Here is a 20117-nt window from a genome sequence, read left to right on the forward strand (position 1 = left end):
CATGGTTTAGCTGCCTGCCAGCAATAAAACAGAAGCAGTATCTGGTTACTGTGACCTCAGAGATGGAGATACATAGGTAAGCAGACTGAGAAGAGAGAAACGTGTGCAAAGCAGCATGGGAAAACAGCTGTAGGATTATCAGAATATTTCTAAGCAGAGACATGATCACCCAGACATCGTTGAAAGGTTACTTGCTCTGATATGCAGGGAACCCTAATTAATAATAATGTCAACAGCTTTGAAAGCTTTACGGCAGTCTGCCTGTTGCATCAGTGAAAGGTTTGAATTGCATGAGTGAATCCCTGTTTATGTTGAGTATACAGGCATATGCCTGAGGCAAACTGCCTTTTAAACAAATGTTAAATTGGATCAGCAATCTTTCCAAAATACTTGCTGGTTTTTCCTTCTGGAGTGGTCAGGTGGTTGAAACATCACTTCCATCCTTTCATTGCACAGAGTGGCCTGGAAGGAGACAAAGAATTAAAACTAAACAGTTTGGCAGGGTTTTGGCAAGGGATGCCAAAATAGACTTAAATTTTGTCTAGGGTATGACTGACAGGTAAGTAGGCACAGAGGGTAGTGTAACTGATAGCTCCTTCTGAGTAGATTATCTGGAGCTTGACCAGGACCTTAAAGATAGGACCTGCCTGTTCCTTTTGGCAGTCCATTTCTGTCACAGAAATACTGTTCGCCAGCACTGATTCAGAGAACACAATTAGCCTTATGTATAATCCAAGTGATTAGCATTGTGTTCCATAATATATATAAGCTGGTATTTGATTTTATTCATAATAGTGGGTATTGTCTTCTTGAGAAGATGCCCTCCCACCTCCAGTTCAGCTTCTTCCTCCCTTGCTAGTGAGAAAGGAAGAGTCCCTGTTCTCCCACCTCTCCTTTGGTTTGATTAGGTAATTTGCTGTTCTATCAGATTCGGCAGGAATACATCCTCCATCAGCACAGTATATTAAAGTTCAAATAAAAATGCCGGTATTACCTTGTGGTGTCCCTTTAAATGAAACAAAACATAGCACAGTGTTGGGTGCTGTTTAGAAACAAGTTATATGGATGGAACATTCTATATATGCTGGCAATCTGAGCTATTTCTAAGCATGGGGAAAATGATTTTATAAAACAAACGAAGGAAGAACCCCCCAGACTTCACCACAGAACCTTGTTCAGTCTATCAAGGCTGAAAAGACTGCAGAATATCCTTCTGAAATGGAGGATGAAAAATCTATCTTTGCTAAAGTGGCTCAGTTTTCTGTGGATGTGGAGTTAGTACTGTGCAGAGTCAGACCTTTGGGAAGCAAGTTGCTAACCACTTCCTCTTGTGTATCAGACCTGAAAATCCAGGAAGCACGCAGGGGGCAGTGTCCCAGAAACTTAGCCTCTTTTCTGGTGTTTCCCTAGCTCAAGAAGAGCAGTCAGAACAAGGAAAAGGCAAAGAATCAGGAAGAAGTACTTTTACCTCAGAGTTGAGGCACAGGGACTTGAAATTTTGGGCATGGAACAGAGTGAATTATACAAATGGCCAGGAAATTAAGAGGTAGCTAGCAGAGTTAATGAGAAGGCAAATACCGTTGAAGACCACGCTCCATGTGAGTTCCTGCTCACCTTCTACCTCTATTCATTCCCTGTTGGCAGACCTTGAAGCTTCTGTGTTAACGGAAAGCTGATTTCTGAGGAAGTGCTGTTGAGAGCATCTCTCTGCCTGTAGGAGCTAAGTTCCTTCAAATTCTTTCCCATTCCCTGCAAACCCCAAATTATTCTACCGCAACACCCAAGATTCCTAACTGTCCTCCCAGAGGAAGTGTGCTGATTTAGCTGCTGTATATAGATTCAAAGCTTTTAAATTGTCCTCTTTTTAGTTTAAATTTGCATTGTTGGAACAAATATTCTTTTAAGTCTGTGAAAGAATTTTTAAAAATTTTTTGTTCCTCAGCCAAAACATTGCTACTATGTATATGTATAACTAAAATAGTTATGTAAAAAAAAGTAATGTATAACTAAAATAGGTGTTTTATAAGTCTGTATATAGACATTGACCTCTCCAACTTAGCTTGTTCATTCAAATTGGCTGGGTATGCAAAAGCTGTGTAAAATTAAAAATTAATGAAAGCACACAATAGACACAAGAAACCTGACAAGTAACAATAAACCTCATCAACTTAACATGCAATCATCCCACCTAAAACCAATAAGCATGCCAAACAGGCAAGACAGGTTGTATGCAGAAGGATTCTAGATTACCTTGTTACAGTGCATGAAAGATGTAGTTCGACCAGTTTCATTTTAAAGCCAGTATTGCCACTGGAAGGAGGAGTCCCATGCATATGAGCTTGCGGTTGGTTTCAACTCTCAGTGCTGGTTTCTATATCCTTCTCCACCTCCTTTCTGATCCTTTATGCTCTGGGATTACTGGGTGACTGTGGGTGAGGCATCTGAGGAGCTCATGTGCATGGGCAGGGGGGGAAGCAGGAGACAAAACATCTGTGGGCTATTTTTCTACTCACTCAGTCCCTCTATATTGTTTACCATGCTTAACTGTGGTGTTTCCAGTGCTACCCTATACTTCAAACTAGGACAGGAATAGGCAACTCAGAAGTGTTAAGCCAGGCACACACCTGAAATGTGACACTTTCCTCCCAGTCCATCCCTGTGCGGAATTCATGGGGCTTTGTGTCTAGGTGAGAATGTTTACCTGAAATGTGCCCCTTGTTCTTGCAGATGTGGTGTACAAATAGAACTTGGAAATGGGTATCACTTGCTGCCTCAGACCTACCAGTGCGCCTCACCTGCAAAAAACATACCCAGCTTTCTTCTTGCATCTGCTTATCATGGGTTCGGCTGTTCTTTCTGGAACTTGCTATCACAGCTAAAGAAGTCTTTTATTGGAAAAGATGAGCACAGTCTCCTGGAGTAAAAGGAGGCAGGCTTCCATTGCTCAAAATATAGGTAGCTTGTATGGACCTACATCATAAAGTAGATTTCTGTTTTAAATTAGAAAGGTGATGACAGTTTTAAATTCTTGCATCACAGACTCTTTTAACTGAATCTCCATAAACATGAATGAATTTACCATGATGGTAGTTCAGGGCTTTAAGGACTACATGTCTTCTGTTTATGAGCTGCAGGTGCTGATGTAGGAAGAAAATAATGGTGTGGTGGGTTGACCTTAGCTGGATGCCAGGTGCTCACCAAGCTGCTCAATCACTCCCCTCCTCAGCTGAACAGGGGGAGAGAACAAGATGGGGGTGGGTGGGGGGAAACCCCTTGTGGGTCAAGATAAAGACAGTTTAATGAAACAATAGCAAAAGTTCTGTATGAGGAAGCAAAGGAAAAACAAAAGGTGTTATTCTCTACTTCCCATCAGCAGGTGATGGTTGACCACTTCCTGGGAAGCAGGGCTTCCAGTATGTGTAGCGGGTGCTCTGGAAGACTGTCACAAGTAACAAATGCCCCCCCACCTTCCTCCTCCTTTCTCTTAGCTTTTATATCTGAGCAGATGTCCTATGGTATGGAATATCCCTTTGGTCACTTTGGGCCAGCTGTCCTGGCTATGTCCCCTCCCCAGATCTTGCCCACTCCCAGCCTACTGGGCGGGCTGGAGTTGGAGAGGCAGCCTTGATGCTGTGCGAGTGCTGCTCAGCAGTCACCTAAACACGGGGGTGTTATCAACACCTTTCTAGCTACCGATACAGGCACAGCACTGTGAGGGCTGCTGTGGGGCTCAGCCAGACCCAATACAAATAAGAACACAATTTCCATGAATACTACCAGTATGCATGTGGGAATGCCCAGCTGCAAGGAAATTCAAGGGATTGGCAAGCCTTACACTATTGTGACAACTCCTTTCTAATAGTAGCACACATCTATATAATATTGGTCTGTTTCGTGATGACAGATGGGCTAGTTTGGGAGTATCAACTTAGAAATGGCCATAATCATGCATTTCTGACTGGGGAAGGTAACTGAATGGTGTGCTGCTTCTGCACCGTTGCTAGAGAAATCCTCTTTTTTTCATGCTGACACTCTGCAGCCACTACTAACATCCTAGATTAGGTGATACCGTGTTCAGTAACCTCTCTGCTTTGCAGCTGGGGTTGGTATGAATGCTTTCTGTCCATTGAATTTATAATCTGATTAGTAGTCTTGGTTCTGAAGTAGATACTGAATACCTCTGAAATCTGCCCTGCAGCTGTAACCAGCAAGTCCTCATAACATGTTCTGTGGAACAATGACACCAGCCATTGCAGTGGGAAAAAAAGAGGGATATGTATGGAATGAAGGTGGGTTTCATAGGTCTTGGAGTGGGAAACTTTTTCTCTCCCTGGACAAGTAAGTGGCTTCCTTCACTTGTACAAAGAAGCTGATAACTTTTTTTTTTTGTTTGACTTCTCAAGCCCTGTTACCATCAGTTGCAAAAGAAGAGCAAACTACCATTTCATATTTGGATAGTATGCTTAAAGAAAGTGATCTGTGTGATAAAGACTACAGAAATCAAAGTATACATCAAGTTGTTTTTCATGGAGGTTCTCGACATAGTTGTACTACAACATTACTGTTTTTTCAGTCTTGCATTTCATATCCTTACTGTTTTTTGCTTGTATCCTATAGGTAAGGCACAGAACTTCAGACCAGGTAATGGCTTTGAAGATGAACACACTGAACAGCAACAGAGCAAATATGCTGAAAGAGGTTCAACTTATGAATAGACTCTCACATCCAAACATCTTAAGGTATACTGGCTTTTTTTTTTGAATTGCATAGGGATAGGTTGTCTTCAGTAGAGCTTTCCTATTTCTAGTTTTTATTTATTTATCTTTTATTACAGCTGTATCTGTTGTCAGTGTATTAGGATTCACTTTTAATTTAGTGGAAGAAGGGAGGGAGAAAGGAAAGACTTGAGCAAACTGAAAATCCACATGATTTTGGTATTTGGAGTTTACCAGTAATGAGTAACTTTATTTCAGAGAAAAATAAGCTTTCATATTATATATTTCTGATGAATCAGTAAAATAATAGACTCATTTAGGCTGGAAGACACTTTTAAGATCAAGTCCAACAGTAATATCAAGAGTAAAATTTGGCTTCTCTTCATTAATTTAAATGATTGCAAATTTAGCACCATTCAAATAATCTATGGTTACTAATCTCTCAGATTAACAATGCAAAGTGCCATAGCTTCCTCATATTTTTAGGTCTGCTTTATAGTTTTTAGTGTTTTCTTCTCCTAGTATTGCAAGGTGGGATAAGGAGGACTGAAGAAAAGAAGCTAGGGTTGAACTAACCCGATTTATCTACTCTTGGAATGAAAAACGTAGTTCTGGTTTTGCAATAGATTACTGGATGCAAATCCAGAATGTTTCAATGTGTATCTTGTTCCTTGAATCTTTTCAGTCTTGGTTACTCCTTTATGATGATGTGACAAGCAATTAACATAATTGGCTAAAGCCATAACAGTAAGAAGTTTAAAGGTGTGATGACAGTGCACCAAATAACTGGTTCTCCTAAACTGCTGTTGCACAGCTGGGATCCATTTTGATAGTCTCAGGCAGTATAGCTATTTCTGAAAAGTTTTGGAGACACTGAACTTTAAGTAACTTAATTTTCACTTCTTCACTGGACTGTTAAATAGTACAGACATAGGACTGATTCTTAAAATCCTTTATAACCAACTTTTCTGATCCTTGAAATCTTGATTCAGTCTTCATCAGCTGATGTGTAACAATATTATCTTGTTCATTTCCTTCAGTGTTTGAGGAGACTATCAGAAGCATTTGCACTATCTGTAGGGAGCATTCATTAATTCATGCCTATTTTCTGTTATTTTTTTCTTAAACCCCCCAAAACCTGTGAACTTAGAGATTTTTTTACTTATAGTAATCTGTATTGGTTTTATTGCAGTGTATTTATTCAAGTGTTGTAGTAATCTGTCCCTAATTGGAATTCTTAGTCTGTTTTCTCTGCTCCAAGGTGAGGTGAGTTCCCAGCAACTCATCTGTCTGTTCTGTTTTGTTGTGGTTTTTTTTGTTTTGTTTGTTTTTTGTGGTTTTTTTTTAAATGATGTCAGATACCTGGCTTTTTAGGTTTCGGGACCATTAGTGCTTTCTTATACCTGTCCACCACTTCTTTCCCTCAGAACCCTTAGATAAGCAGCATATGGTGGGGACTGATACATCAGCATTTTTAGTAAGGTTTGTGGAAAGAGTAACGTTCATAGGATTGGTATTGTCAAATCGTGACAGTACACTTCATCAGTTTCTTTATCAGTGTTGTGTGGTTTGTAAATCTTATTTTAAAAAACATGTAGCTTTACAACTCTTCAAAGTAAAGGATTTAACTTGGGTTGGGATGAGGGAAAGTAGGAAAGAGATAGTTTGACAGGCAAAGAACACCGAGTTGCAGCTTAATGTAACCCTGCCCCCCTCCCCTTGAATGGACTTAACACAAGTGTTGCTGAGAACAAAAGTTAGCGTGCTCAGTTCTGACCAATTGCTGAAATTTAAATGTCCAATGTTTAAGAGACCATACTCATGATATACCTGTCCCCTCTGGCCTTAGAGCCTATAAATAATTTGAAGGCAGCGGTGTTGCACAGATGGTCCTGAAGAAAGAACAAGAATATATTGATTTATGCATGAAGCAGAAAAGGAATTCCATTTGGTCTCCCAATTAATACATAGAATAGAGATAGAGAAATTGAAAAAGAATTGACAGAGAAAGCTTTTCTTTTCTCCCATGTGCTCAACTAAGCACTTGTGAGTAAATACATAAGAAATAAATTAATTAAGTAGAAATGGTTTATCTTTTCATAATTTGTTTTGAAGAGTAAATACACTTTATTAATTGCTTGATTTGAGGCTTTTTCAAAGAGAGGCTGGTTCTCTGGTAAGAAGTACTGCCTTTTCTTATGTATTAGGTAAATACCCTTGCTACAAGGGGCAAGAATATTCCTACAGAAAATGCAAATGAGAAAACTGTATTTAATTTTAGTCTATTATTTTATTGAATAACACCACACAATAAAAGTGTTTGTTTTTTTCCTGTAGGAGATAACTTGGTGGGTTTGTGTGTTAGTTATGTGTCATTTTATTTTTGGTTTAAAATCACTTACTGCAGTGTTCCCAGTCCCTTTATATCTGGGAGAAGATTTTATCCTTTTTAAATGTTACCTGCCTATGTGTCTACATATATCTGTATATTTACACACACATGCACGCAAACATCTGTATTTGTTTCCGAAACCTAGAAATCATTGGTGCTTCTCTACTAGTGTTGTAAAAATTAATTTAGAACCTATTTCCCACTTCAGAAACACATTAAAAATAATATTTGATAATAACTTGCTTTTATAGTAGAGTGAGGTTAGAGGTGAAAACGTGTTGTCAAATAAGGGCAGCTGGAGTAGTATTGCTGAGATGTCACTAGGAACATGTTGTTGTAGAACATCTTCCTGCTGAAACACTTTCTAGGATTATTTTTGGAAATTAAGCTTGTATTGTATTTACAGGGAATGATCCTCTTGCAGTAAGTTCTAATGTGTAACTTCTCCTTTCCAGGGACTATGAGCTGCCTCAGTTTGCTGTTAAATATTCTGTTCTTAACTTAATTTCTGTCCTTTGAAGTTCTTCCTCTGTTATTACTAAGTAAGCTGTTTTGTCACTAGTATTGAGTTTAGTTATTTATTGATTAGTCACTGGATCTCTTCCACATGCCTTGATGTACTCTGATTTTATGTAATGTATACATCTGAGCTGCTTCATCTTCTGCAGGCTCTAGGACTACCTACCCTTGACTTACGCTGTAAACAAGTTACTTTCCTTAGTGCCGATCTATTGTTTGCCAATAAGGATAATAGTGGATTTTTAGGCTGAAACGTTGAGATCATGTTGTGCAGTGGTTAATTGTAGCAGGCAGAGGGCTGTGAGGTGCTCTGCTATCAAATGGCTTGTAAAATTTATGAAACTGGATAGATACTGGCTTTATGGTGTCCAAATTCTGCTCTCAGATTTTAACATATGCAGTTCAGTCAGTTAATGTTTTAGAAACTGAATGTCAGATTGAGCAATGATGCATTTATTGTAGTATACCCAAATCTTCCTTAATCTGGGTACATGGTTATGATTTTGAACAACTTGATGCTTTGGTACCTAAAATTTGTAACAGAATCAGTATTTTTGTCCTAGAAATCTTCCCTGGTTTCTATGGACTAAGAAGTATGGAAAAGAAGAGATTCCTTTTCCTAGTAGCCAAAGATCCTTGTTATCCTTTGGGTGATTAAAAACCCCATCTCTTTGCAGTGCTCTGAACTACGTAGCAACTTTTTACAAGCTATCAATTCCAGTGTACCCACAGTTAATGTCAAGGTGTTACTGCAAATATTCTTGTATTTTTTGCTATCACTTGCACTGATGTGAATAATAAATATTGCTGACTATTGGAAACTGCTTTTGCTTCTGTGCTGTACATATCGGCTCATTTTCACAGTTATGGATACCTTTTTGAGTTTCATCTCCTAGCCTGCCGTCACTGTTCTGGAGTGTGAGTTTGTCTGTACTTGCTGACTTGCTTCCATTCCTTAGCTCGGTAGAGATTACCTAGAGAGAGGTCTGTGCTTTTTGCCATAGTGACACTTCTGTACTACTATAGCAGATGGAGTTGTGTCAAGGCAGTTCAGTTTCTCTGCTTCTAATACTTGGTGAAATATAAATCTTGTTATTTAGGCTTTAAAAATAACATGTTTCTGGGCATGGGGCGAAAGGCTAACTTTAAATATCCCCACTCATTTCAGTATTTCTGTGTTCAAATTCTGCTCTTGGCCTGCTATGTAGATCCATCTTGATCAGAAGACTGATGTAAGTGAAAAGCTTAGTTTTCTCTTACCGAGTCCCCAGTTAGTATACTGTCCCTATGGTAGCATCATAAAGATTCAAGTGGTCAAACACACACACACACTTGCTCGTTTGAGCTTCAGTGGGTTCTGGATCATCTGGACAATATCTGCCTTACGCTCGTTTTCCACCGAGTGTGTGTATATATATACATATAGAAATATTTTCTGATGCATTTTTCATCAAGAAAATGAGAAACTATTAGAGGGATTATTTTGGCAAAAATGGAACCTCTTTGTCAGTCTCTTAAGGATATTTTGGAATAGAAGACTCCAGCTCTTGCAGCTACACTGGCATGATGGAAAAAAGTAAAGGGGTTTAGAGGGTTTTTGTTTGTCTCCCTCCCTCTTGCTTCCTGTGATTCCAGAGGCAGAGTAAATGTTAACCGTAATGTCGTAACTTCTTGTTCAGTCACTGTCAGGTGATCATAAGAAGCTATGTATGAAAGAGCTACTTTTGTTTTGCTTTTTTTCCCCAGGGACCAGCTTAGGGACATTTTAGGAGTGGACAGGGCAAAAGCAGACTGATGGTGTTCACGGAGTGTTCTGCTGTGTTTCTACCATCAACCTCGTCTCCAATCTCCATGTCACTCCTGCATGCAAGCTAAACATAGAGAACTAAAATGCTTTTCTACCTCTGATCTACACTTCTCCCTGCCCTGGGTGTGGGATGTGCTGGCTTTATCACATCTTTCTCAAAACAGATGGTGAGAACAGGAGTGGGAAAGTGAGGTGGAGTTCTGGTTTGCACCATGCGTTGTTTACTATAGCCACATTAGTACAGGTTAGCTGATACATGGCAAGACTGCAATTGCTGGGGTTAGGGAAAACAGCAGTTGGGAGCATTTCTTCACGGCCACATATTAGCTTGTGTCCCATTTAAAGTGCAATGCTGTTCAAGGCACGGGTTAGATCTGGTACCAGGGTTATGAAAGGTCTGGTAGATGCTTGTAAATGTTTTTTACTGCTTTGCTGCTTCTCTGAATGCTGCTGTGCTGCCATAGTTGTGAGTTTTTACCCAAATCAAAATAAGAAAATAAGGCTGGAAAGGACTCAAGAAATCTGTCCTTGTGTCCTAGGCTGGGAGCCTTAGGTCTGCAGCCCGAGAGACCTGATACCTTTTCATTCTGGTAATGTCTTACAGGTGTGTTTCTCTCATTTTCACAAATGCAGTGGTATGCTAACACAGACTCTCAATCTGCTGTGCTGTCTCTTAAATTAGTGTATCTTCAATTTTGAGATAGAATTTCAGTCATTAATATCACTACTGTTTGCATGAAAAAGTATTTCTTTATTTGATCTGTACCTTGGGGACTTCATTTGAAACACTGTGTACACAGAAAGCCTTAGCTCATGTCTTAAGTGCTCTCATGGGAGTACTTGGAGGTATTGCTGCGTGTTTGGCAGAGAGTGTGCAGGCAGATTGACTCATTGATTAAATCCACCTTCTTGTGTGTGCACACACACAAATAAGCAAGCAGTGTGCGCATTACATGAACTTTGAAGGAGAGTTTTATTTAGTCTCCTTTCAGACAGATCTAGTACCCTTGGGATGCTGTACCAGGGTTGTTTTGTGTGCGGTTTTCTCCTTTCAGACCTTCCTTTTTGTGAAAGTACTTGTGATGGACTTTGTTACAATAGGCAGAGGGATGGCTTTTGTCTCTTAACATCCTTTGTCCTGTATTGAGCAATGTTTTAACAGAAAAGACAAATATTTTTACTTCTCTCTCTGTGATGTTGTTATCAAAAAGGAGTATTTTAGAAATGCTGTGCACAAGACAGGAAAGAGGCTGTATGTGTTGTATATAATATGTTACAGTTTCTGTATTTTGTTAAATGCCTTACATCTATGTCTACAATCAAAATGCAAGTGTAGAAATTATTTTAAAATAAGTTTTTAATCTAGCATGGTGACTAAAACATTAAGGAGGGTCTTAACACAGACTTTACATTCTTACTCACCCTCTCCCTTCTTCAACAGTCAGTGCAATGAAGTATGTGTATCTTGACCTTGGTTCTGTTAGTGTTACTGAGCTCATAGGAGAGACTTTTGCCTTGGTGTGTTTGTTTTGTTTTTTATGTTTGATGTATCATCAAATGGCCGAATTTTCTCATACAAACAGTAAATTTCAGAGGGCATCGATTTTTACTATGTTGGACTCTAGCTGCCCCAGGTTTATCCACAGAACAGAAATGTGTCCCAGTGAACTTCCTTTAATGGGAAACATGTGTTCAGTGTCTAGATGTCCGCAGTGGCTTTATAATCTGGATATTAGTTTTCCTTGATTTATCAAGAAGGCAAAGATTGCAGGCTGATGCTACAGTTCTTTGTCTCCCCCTTCCCGTCCAGAATTTTCTCCCTTGCAGTCTCACTGAACTGGGAGAAGTTTGGGTAATGGCTCTAAGAAATATCCAGAGTACCTTCTCATGCTCTTTTCTAGGAGGGCAGATATTCCAGACTGAGGAATAATCTGGTTTATGGAAAGAGACTTCCAACATCTGAACGTTGCTGACATTTGTTAGAAAGCATTTTGTGGTGGAAGTGTTCTGTATTGTATTTATAGGGTAGACTCAAATAGCATCCTTCATATTTGCAGCTTCTGGGGAAACTTTTCCAACCACTAGTTAGGATTTTGGAAGTGCTTCAGCTTTCCTGATAAGGCCACATACACTGTCTTGAAAATAAACTTCCTGAAATCTGCAAGTGGTCTCCTGTTTTGTGGATGACTGGCTCATTGAAGCTTCTGCCAACTAGCAATGCTTATAGGAAATGTAACCTTTGGCTGACAAGACATTCTGCTGATGTTCACCTACAAGCGCATTTTGGCTCTGGAGACAGTGCGTCTAGCCAACAGGAATAATCTCAGCTGTACTGGACCAGCATGTCAGCTTCCTATCCACAGAACTTGCATTCTCATCTAGGGCAATCTCAGAAATGTAAAATTTTATGTGAAGTCTTGCTTGGTAATTGTATTTCCTGGTAGCAGCTGTGTGTATTATCTTTTAGTGAAAATGTTTTCCAACAGTGTTTTGTAGCAGTACTTGGCTTAACCAAGAGGCTTATTATTGCTTGATACAGCAGCTAGGAAGAAGTTTTCCAGGAATATGGATCACTAGAGGTCTATTATATCAATCTATTTTCCAGAGTCTGAAAACTGAGCTTCTTGACACAAAGTTTAAATGATTTCAGTATGTTGCTTGTAAACTCATTAATTCTGTCTTTATCAGTGTATCTGGTTTCTCTTTTCCTGGGTAATAACTTCTAAATACGTGGGGGTTATAAATGTGTCTTTATGTCCAGCTTTCTTCCATGAGATCATGATATTGAGCTTTGGTTTTAATTTCTGATTTAAAATTAGAGATGTATATCTGTTTCCCAGTAGAAACCCTAAACGCTTAAGAATTCTTGAACTCTTACTCTTGGTAACCTGAGCCAGTGTGTCTTTTCTTCCTTAAGTGTAGGTTCACAAAGGTAATGAATGTTTCCATTGAGACTTCCCTTGACCAAGACAGGTTGGCAGAAGAAGTTAAATTCTACCAGTCTTTGGGTGACAGTGTTGTTTTTTTTATTGGTAAAGATGAGACAAGAAAATTAAGTTTGGCAAAATTTTGATAAATTCTTAAATCACATTCATATTTTAGAAATAAGTCAAATACAGTGAATTCCTAATATGAAAGTACTTAATACACCTTTACAAAAGAAGAGTTGACATATAGATGAAAACATTATTACTTTCAATTACTTAGCCTCATTTTTTGTTGAATTGAAACACTGCAGTACTGGGTTAACCTTGTGTCATTAGCATGTTTCATAAAAGAGAAAATACTTTCAAAAGTTGTCTAATAGTGGAACTTATATTTTGGATTTTTTTTCAGTTTTTGTTTGTGAATAAAGCTATTAACACCATGCCCGATAGCTCTGGAGCCTTTCAGAATGCTGCATTAAGGAAGAAACAGATTTTTCAGCTCTGTAAGAGTCTGGATTTCTTAGTCTCAGGAGGCTTAATTTGTCAACTTGTTTACAAAATTGTTCATATGCAGTTGCTGTGTGAAGTGAAACTCAAACAGCAGTGTTTTGAGTAGATGGTATATCTAAAAGAATCCTTCTTCCTTTTCCCCTGAACACCTGGTTGTGTCCCATTGTTTTTTCATTAAACAAAAGGAACTGCATTTTCACTATCTCTTAAATTAAAATTTGCATATTTAATTCAGGGAATATTGTTTGAGGTGAGAGCAGGCAATAGCTGTTCAAGTACAAGTCCTGCTTCTTTGGTTATAAAAACCGATTTCCACAGCTAAGCTTATGCAAAGGACCTTACCTATATTATTTTTCTTTGGCTGCTTGTAATTTACCAGTCAGCTGTTAGACAAGAGAACAGTGAGGATCATTCATTTCTTCAAAAGCAGCTTAGCTGAACTAGTACTACATATGTCTTGCATAATTTTGTTTTTAAATTCGCTAGTGGTTGAGGTTATAAAAGCTCCTTTTCCTTCAAATTGTTCTCTACAAGATTCCCGTCACATTTAATGAAATCACGCATTTCTACAATTTGCTTGCAAAGTGGAAATTTCTGAACATTGTGGAAGTGACAGACAATGTGGATTTTGCTTGTTGAGACCAAAATCTAAATGATAAAAATGGAAATTAATTAATCTAAAAAGAACCAATACTTGAACTGTGCAGGGAGAGCTCTGAAGTGCCTACAATTTAAGTTTTACTGAATTTTCTCATGGAAGATGTTTACCATTAATATCAATTTGCATTTTGTCACTTAAGTTCAGCTTGTACGGTGGTAAAAATGAGCTTTCAGTTGTTCCTCATATATTCAATGTATGGCACGTTTTCTATTGCTTTCCGGAAAAACTGAGGGTGACAGTCATTACTATTAGCAGCATGATTCTGAACCTTGTGCAGCATAGGTAACCTTTTGTGGGATATGTGTACGCTGGATACTGTTGAAACTTGCTTCAATCCAAGTGTTGGAAATGGGGGGTTGGGGAGAGGAAGTATATTGCACGTATGTGCCCTCATATTCCTGAGTGGTTAGGAATGGGATAGGAAGAAACATCTTTATGCTTAGGCAGCAAAATGCAAAGGGAAGTAATATTCTATTTATGCAGATCAACAGTGGATTACTTGGCTTAAACTTCCTTAAACCAGAACTCTGAGGCTGTTCCTGTAAATCATTATATGCTGGCCTTTGCTTATAGTCAAATTAGGAACTTTCCATCTTGAGTCTGAGCTGTCTCCTGTGCTCTCTTGGAACTGCTGATGCAAATTGTATTGTAGTGTAGACACATGATTTTGTTTTGTGCTGTTTAAATAATCAGCCTTGAGGTGTGCCATATCTGTGAGGCTGACTTTTTTTTTTTTTTTTTTTCTTTTTCCTTCTCTCTTGGCATATCCAGTACTACTTAATCTCTTAGTTTCTTTAAAGAAAAAAAACAAATGAATGAGGGGGGGGGAAAAAAGCCCAAACCACTTTTCTTTTCTTGTTTCTTGTAGGTTTATGGGTGTCTGTGTGCATCAAGGACAGCTGCACGCACTTACTGAGGTAAGACTATTTCATGATATACATACTGAATATGCACCAGTTCTCAGGCCAGATTCTGCAATGGCTGTTCACCTTGAGCGATAGTTTCTTTTATGGTGATTAGTGAGTTAATCACATGCTGCTTGCATTGCAGTGGGAAGACTGCAGGATCAGGCCTCAGAACTGTACTTTGCTCATAGCCCTTGTATGTCTTTTCTCGTCGGAAGTGCTTATTAGGATAAAAAAATTCACAGTAGGAACATAAAATTTCACTGATAATATTCTAAATGAGAGACATGGACTACCGTTGAGCTTCTCCTAAATATTAATTGTTTCAGTGACATTGCATTGTATTTAAGTCTTACTTATCCTCTGGTTGTGTCTATGTTTCATAGGTGAATTGGGGATGTTTCAGCTGGGTGGTGTTAGTGTATTCAGTCCCTACCACTTCCTGATTTGGAATACCATCAAGATCACAGCTTAATCTGGGTCCCATAAAAAGGAATTATTCCATTGCCCGTATACCCTGGCCAAGATACAGGTATCAAATGAGAAACTGAAGTTTCCATTTGTGTGAGTCTTCCCACTGGGTTTTACTGGGTTGTATGTTTAATCTCCCTGTAAACTGTTCAGGAAAACCAAGAAGGGTGTATGCTCTTGTCAGGAATAGCATTGCCCGTTTTGAGTCAAAATCAAGAAAATAGTTTTCCTGCTGTTTTAGTTTGAGTATAGATTGAGGAGAAACTCATGGTTTATAAAGGTACTGTTTCATATTTACTTCTATTTTGTAGGAACTGCTTAATTAAAAGATTAACCCTTTTCCCACCCCCGGAAGACAAGTATGTTATTAGTTAGCAATTAAAACAGGTTCCTGGTATGCTTGCCAAGAGCTGCTGTAAAATGAGAAGATTGGATAGCTGTATGGAGTTATCAGGATACATGTGGCTGTCGCTTTCTATAGCTTTCATATGCAGCTCTGAGACAAAGATGCACATATGTGGGCAGTGAATTTCTTCGCCTTCTGGGGTGACAGGTCTGCAGTTCTTGTTCTAGCTACTATTTGAGTGATGCACACTAGTTCACAGTGGCCATATTTCTAGTGTGAGAGCAAAGGTACAGACACTTTCAAAAATTTCAAGATATAGTATGTGTGAGGTGTCCTTTGATATGAGTGGGACAGTTTATTTGATCTTCCCCCTGCCCTGTGCTTGGTAGAGGAAACTTCTAAGATTTGACGTTAGATGGCTGATCAATTCTTGCAGGCAGGCTTTGCTAACGTTATTGCTAATTTCTTTTGGACCCCTCATCAGTTAAAACTGTAAGGTTTCAGACCCTTCCACTCACTTAATACATCCTAGAAGAGATAGAGCTTTATAACATTTCGCTGTACTAAATCTTAGCCGATCTTCCTCAGTGTGTTTTTTTGGGTTGGTTGGTTTATTTGTTCCCCCCCTTCATCCCAGTTGCTTGCCATTTAACCACCCCCCACCCCCCCCCCGAAAGCCAAGAAAATGAAACCAGCACAGATGCTTCCTCATGGAGAACTAACTTTGTAGCTGCTTGCTTTGTTCAGCTATTTTTGTGTTCTTGGCAAGCAAATAAATCTAAGAAAGAGTTCAAAGAATAACTTTTTATAGTTACAATTCAGAATAACAGAAGAGATTCCTGAAGCATCTTGAGACCAAAGAAGAAAGGTTTTAGACTGAAGAGGGTTGCTGCAAAACTTTGAGAAACACAATAGTTTTAGGGACATATTATAAAAGTACGTGTAGTGATCACTGGTTTTCTTATGTGGACCAAGGTGGACATGTAATACCTTCAATAGAAAAAAACCACAACCGAAGGCCATCATAAGTTGATGTTCTAGGGAATCCACACATAATTCTGTGCAATACAGTAGTTGTTCTTTAGTTTTACAGAGCTTTTAAAAGTTCAGAGCTGTGTGTGTTCCAGGTGGAATTAGTTGTGTTTTCTGGCAACAGTAATGGCATTTTTCCTCTTGAAGTGTGTGTGGAGTAATAGTTGAGTTCCGAAGACTTCTGGAGGTTAGAGAAGGGGGCTGAAATGGCTAGCTGAAGGAGTTACTAGTAAGATGGAGATGGTGGATCACTAGTTCAAATATAGCCCAGGAGGATAAACAAATCAGCCACTGTCTTGTGGCTTTTGTCAGCTTGTGGTCCAAAAAGGTGGTCTCCTAGCTTCCAGTGCTCAACATAATTGATACTAGCCTGATGCTAGTGATGCTAGCACTCGGAGGATTTCTGCCAGAGTTTCACTTCTTTGGGGATGACACTGTTGGTTCAAAGGCTTGTTGCTCAATAGGTGACTGAGTCACTGCAAGGAGAATCCTCTCTTGCAGTAGCCTATGCTGGACCTGTTCTGTAAGGAGCTTAATTATCCCTTCTTGTGTTTTGAGAGTACAGTTGATGATATGCTTAAGTAAAAGGCATACAGCATCACTTGGAACTTGTGTCTGAGGGCACGATGGGAAATTGTGTTTGTTTTGTGTGTATATGTTTTCATGACAGAAGAAGTTGAGAACTTGTGGCAAATGTTTGGTGAATGGATTTAAATGATCTGTACTTAATAGCCTCCTGTGCTATTAACACACAGGGCAACAACCACAAATGGTGTTAGAGGAGCCCTGAGGATTTTATAAGCCTTCTAAGGGGCTACATTAGTAATATAGAGCACTTTGTTATTGGAAGGCAGATTCCAAAGTGTTACAGATTTTTTTTTCTTGCACGTTTAAACCCATGGGAGGCTAAACGCAGTGGATTATGTCGAGCAGGTTTTTGCTTGATGAAGGTGTTGATGGTATGTAGGCCTTGGGTTTTTCCCTTTTGGCAGCACTTTACATTGCTGTAATTGTCCTCTCTCAAGTGGCTTTTGTTTTTAAAACTGTTGGGCAAGAAGCAGTTTCTGTTTGTTTTGAGGTTTTTTACAAATACGAATGGAATTGTTTAATTACAGGCTGCACTAGGACTTTGGCCTTGTTCTGAATCCACAGTCTTATCAGTTTTGAAAATCCAGTATTGTTTTTGAAGTTCTGCTAAAGCCAGAAACTATGGCATAGCCTCCTCTGAAGTAGTTCAGTATCTATCCTTAGAGTCACAGAATGGTTTAGGCTGGCAGAGACTTCTATCCTTGCAAGCGCATAGTTAAGAAACATTTAAGGGAAGTGAAGTAGATGCTTTGATAGGTGTACCACTCAGATGAGTTATTGCTATGCTCTTTTTCTGGAAAGCCAGGAACTGGGTATTCCTTTCTCAGTATTCAGCTCTAATCTGCAGCTAGTGGTTTGTTTCTGTAGCTACAAGAATCTGCAGGGCTTCCTGCTGTACTTGCATGCCTCTCCAACCTAATTTCAGCCTCTCCTTCAAGTGCCTCTCTGTTTTCGGGCCACTTTCCTAATCTGACAACTCTCTGTTTGCTTCCATTTCTTAATTTCCTGGCACACAGCATCCTCAGACTTGGAGAAACTTGCATACTAGCACAGGCTCTGGTGTCAGTTAGCATGATATCCTGCTGAGCATTCGGAGACCAGATCTGAGCCACTGCCAGGAGGTTAGCAGACAGCATACACTCCAGGGGACATGAAGTCGTGAGCCAGTTAGTGTGGAGCAGCCGTGGCTTAATAGCAATAGCGTATGATCTTACCCCAGACACATTTACCATGGAATGGATGCAAGCACCCATTTTAGATGGGAAGCAAATTTGTATGTGCATTTCAGGTTCTATAGGCCTATATTATTACATTGAAGCAGACAGCATGCAGTCTAGCATATAAAAGCCACTTAATATCTTTTTATGGATCTTAAATTATTTGTTGAACTCTGTTAAACACGTTTATCTGAATTTCTAAGAGAGAGCTCAGGCTAAAATCTTGTTATAATTAGATGTATATATATGCACAGAATGAGTCATACAGCTTGATAATTCCCTCTTGAAGGAAGTGAAAACCCTGACAGCTATGTGTATAGAAGATGGGGAAGGGAGTTATTATGTGTTGATTGGGATATCTTGAAATTGCAGTGCTTCAAAAACAATAGTGAATTGTTACAACGGAAGTTTTATGGCTATTAATTCATACTTTATGATAGTAAAAAAGTGGACAAATGCTCTGCTGCCACATTCTGAAGCTGTAGCTTTACTTGCTTTGTGCAGGATCTGACATGCACTGGAGCTTTCTGAGCCAGGGAGAAGGGCCGTGGCAGTGTGATAGGAGCACACGGTCTGTGATGGAGGGGCAGACAGTATTGTTTCAGCTGGCAGCTGGATCTGCTGTCCGCCTGGCTGACATGCCTCTCCTGCAGCCTTTCAGCCTGCCTTCTTGCAGGTGCTGGCATCCTACCAAGTTAAGTCCTTCTGATTCCATCCCAAGTATCTGGTGTGGTATTAGGTGTTTCTTGGGTCTAAGAGTACATTTGGGCAGCCTTGGGTTTAAGGTCCTGTATATGTGGCATCGGAACAATGGTGAGATAACTTTAAGGGGCGAGCCTGCCTTTCTGTGCATCCCAGTGAGTGAGTTTTCCTTATTAGCTGCCCCACGTACTGCACCTTGCAGGGGCTTTGTGCAGAGGTGCATGAAAGTGCCCTGAAGTCTAAAATGTTTCCTGGGTGCTCAGAGTGGCGTTGTCAGCAATAATGCATGCTGGCACGTGTAGTATGGACAACAGAGTTTAATGCAGATGTATGTGGCAGAAAGTGCTGTAAGAAAAATCATGACTGGTGCTTTAACTTTTTTTTTTTTAAGAGAATCCACAGAATTCTTTGAACTTGTGCAGATTTTCCGTTTAATTTGTGGGTTTTTTTATAGCTGTATCATAACCCCTAGGAACAAATTTACTACGGAAATCCTTCCAGACTTGTTAATTTTTATCTTGGGCAAGATAATGGCTATTTGACAATTTTGACATGTTGCACTGTAATAGCCTACTGGATTTGACACTGCTGTTTTTACCATCAACTACAATCCATTGTTTTGAGACAAGAATGCTGTTATGTAGCAATTGGAAAAGACTTTGCCACCCCCACCCAGTGTATCACTTTTACTACTAAAGCTCATCTTAATGAAAAAGCCTGTGGCTTTTGAAGAGAGGATTTTTTTCAATAAGCTCCTCTGTGATAACTGAAAACTTTCCTTCACTGCTTCTCCCAATAACAATAATGTAAGTAAACTATAAATGCATTTAGTGGAGTTTCAGGCCTTCAAAGATCTTCCTTTTTTTGTGTGTGTGTTTGGGGGTTTTCTTTGGTGTTTGTTTTACTTTTGAAGATAGCACTGATTGGGAAGAAAATCTTAAAATTCTCAGAATTGTTACAATTGTGCTGAATTATCCTTTTACAAGGAAGGGGAAGTAAGTTCTTCAAGCAAGAATGTCCTTCTGATATACAGCTTTCAGAAGCAGAATCTACCATTAAAAATATTTAATTGACCTTCTTTCTTTTTTCCTCCCCTCAGTTCTTAGGCACCTTTCTAAGGAGAGTCTTGGAATGGAGAAAACCAGACAGACATCACTTAGGTCTCCTTCAAAATCTTTATGCTACAGCAAAAATTGTAGGCATACGTTGCCTTCCAGATGGCAATTGCACTCTTCGGAGAGTTTTAAAAAACCCTGGAGCACCATTCCTGCTCCCTCCTCCCCTGCATCTCCTGTAACACTTGCTAATCCCTAATGTTACTTGAC

At 39.3% G+C, this 20117-nt stretch overlaps 1 protein-coding gene across 2 annotated transcripts in view; it reads left to right on the plus strand.

Annotated features, from left to right (window-relative positions):
* TESK2 (testis associated actin remodelling kinase 2) overlaps positions 1-20117 on the plus strand; it is a 93201-nt gene that overhangs the window by 33852 nt on the left and 39232 nt on the right. For both annotated transcript variants that reach the window (XM_080406135.1, XM_080406136.1), the window contains exons 3-4: positions 4618-4739; positions 14400-14448. In XM_080406135.1, coding sequence (XP_080262261.1) covers positions 4618-4739; positions 14400-14448 — 171 coding nt within the window. The remainder of the gene's footprint in view (positions 1-4617; positions 4740-14399; positions 14449-20117) is intronic.

The sequence above is a fragment of the Falco punctatus genome (assembly GCF_963210335.1).
Source record: "Falco punctatus genome assembly, chromosome: 11".
NCBI lineage: Eukaryota > Metazoa > Chordata > Aves > Falconiformes > Falconidae > Falco > Falco punctatus.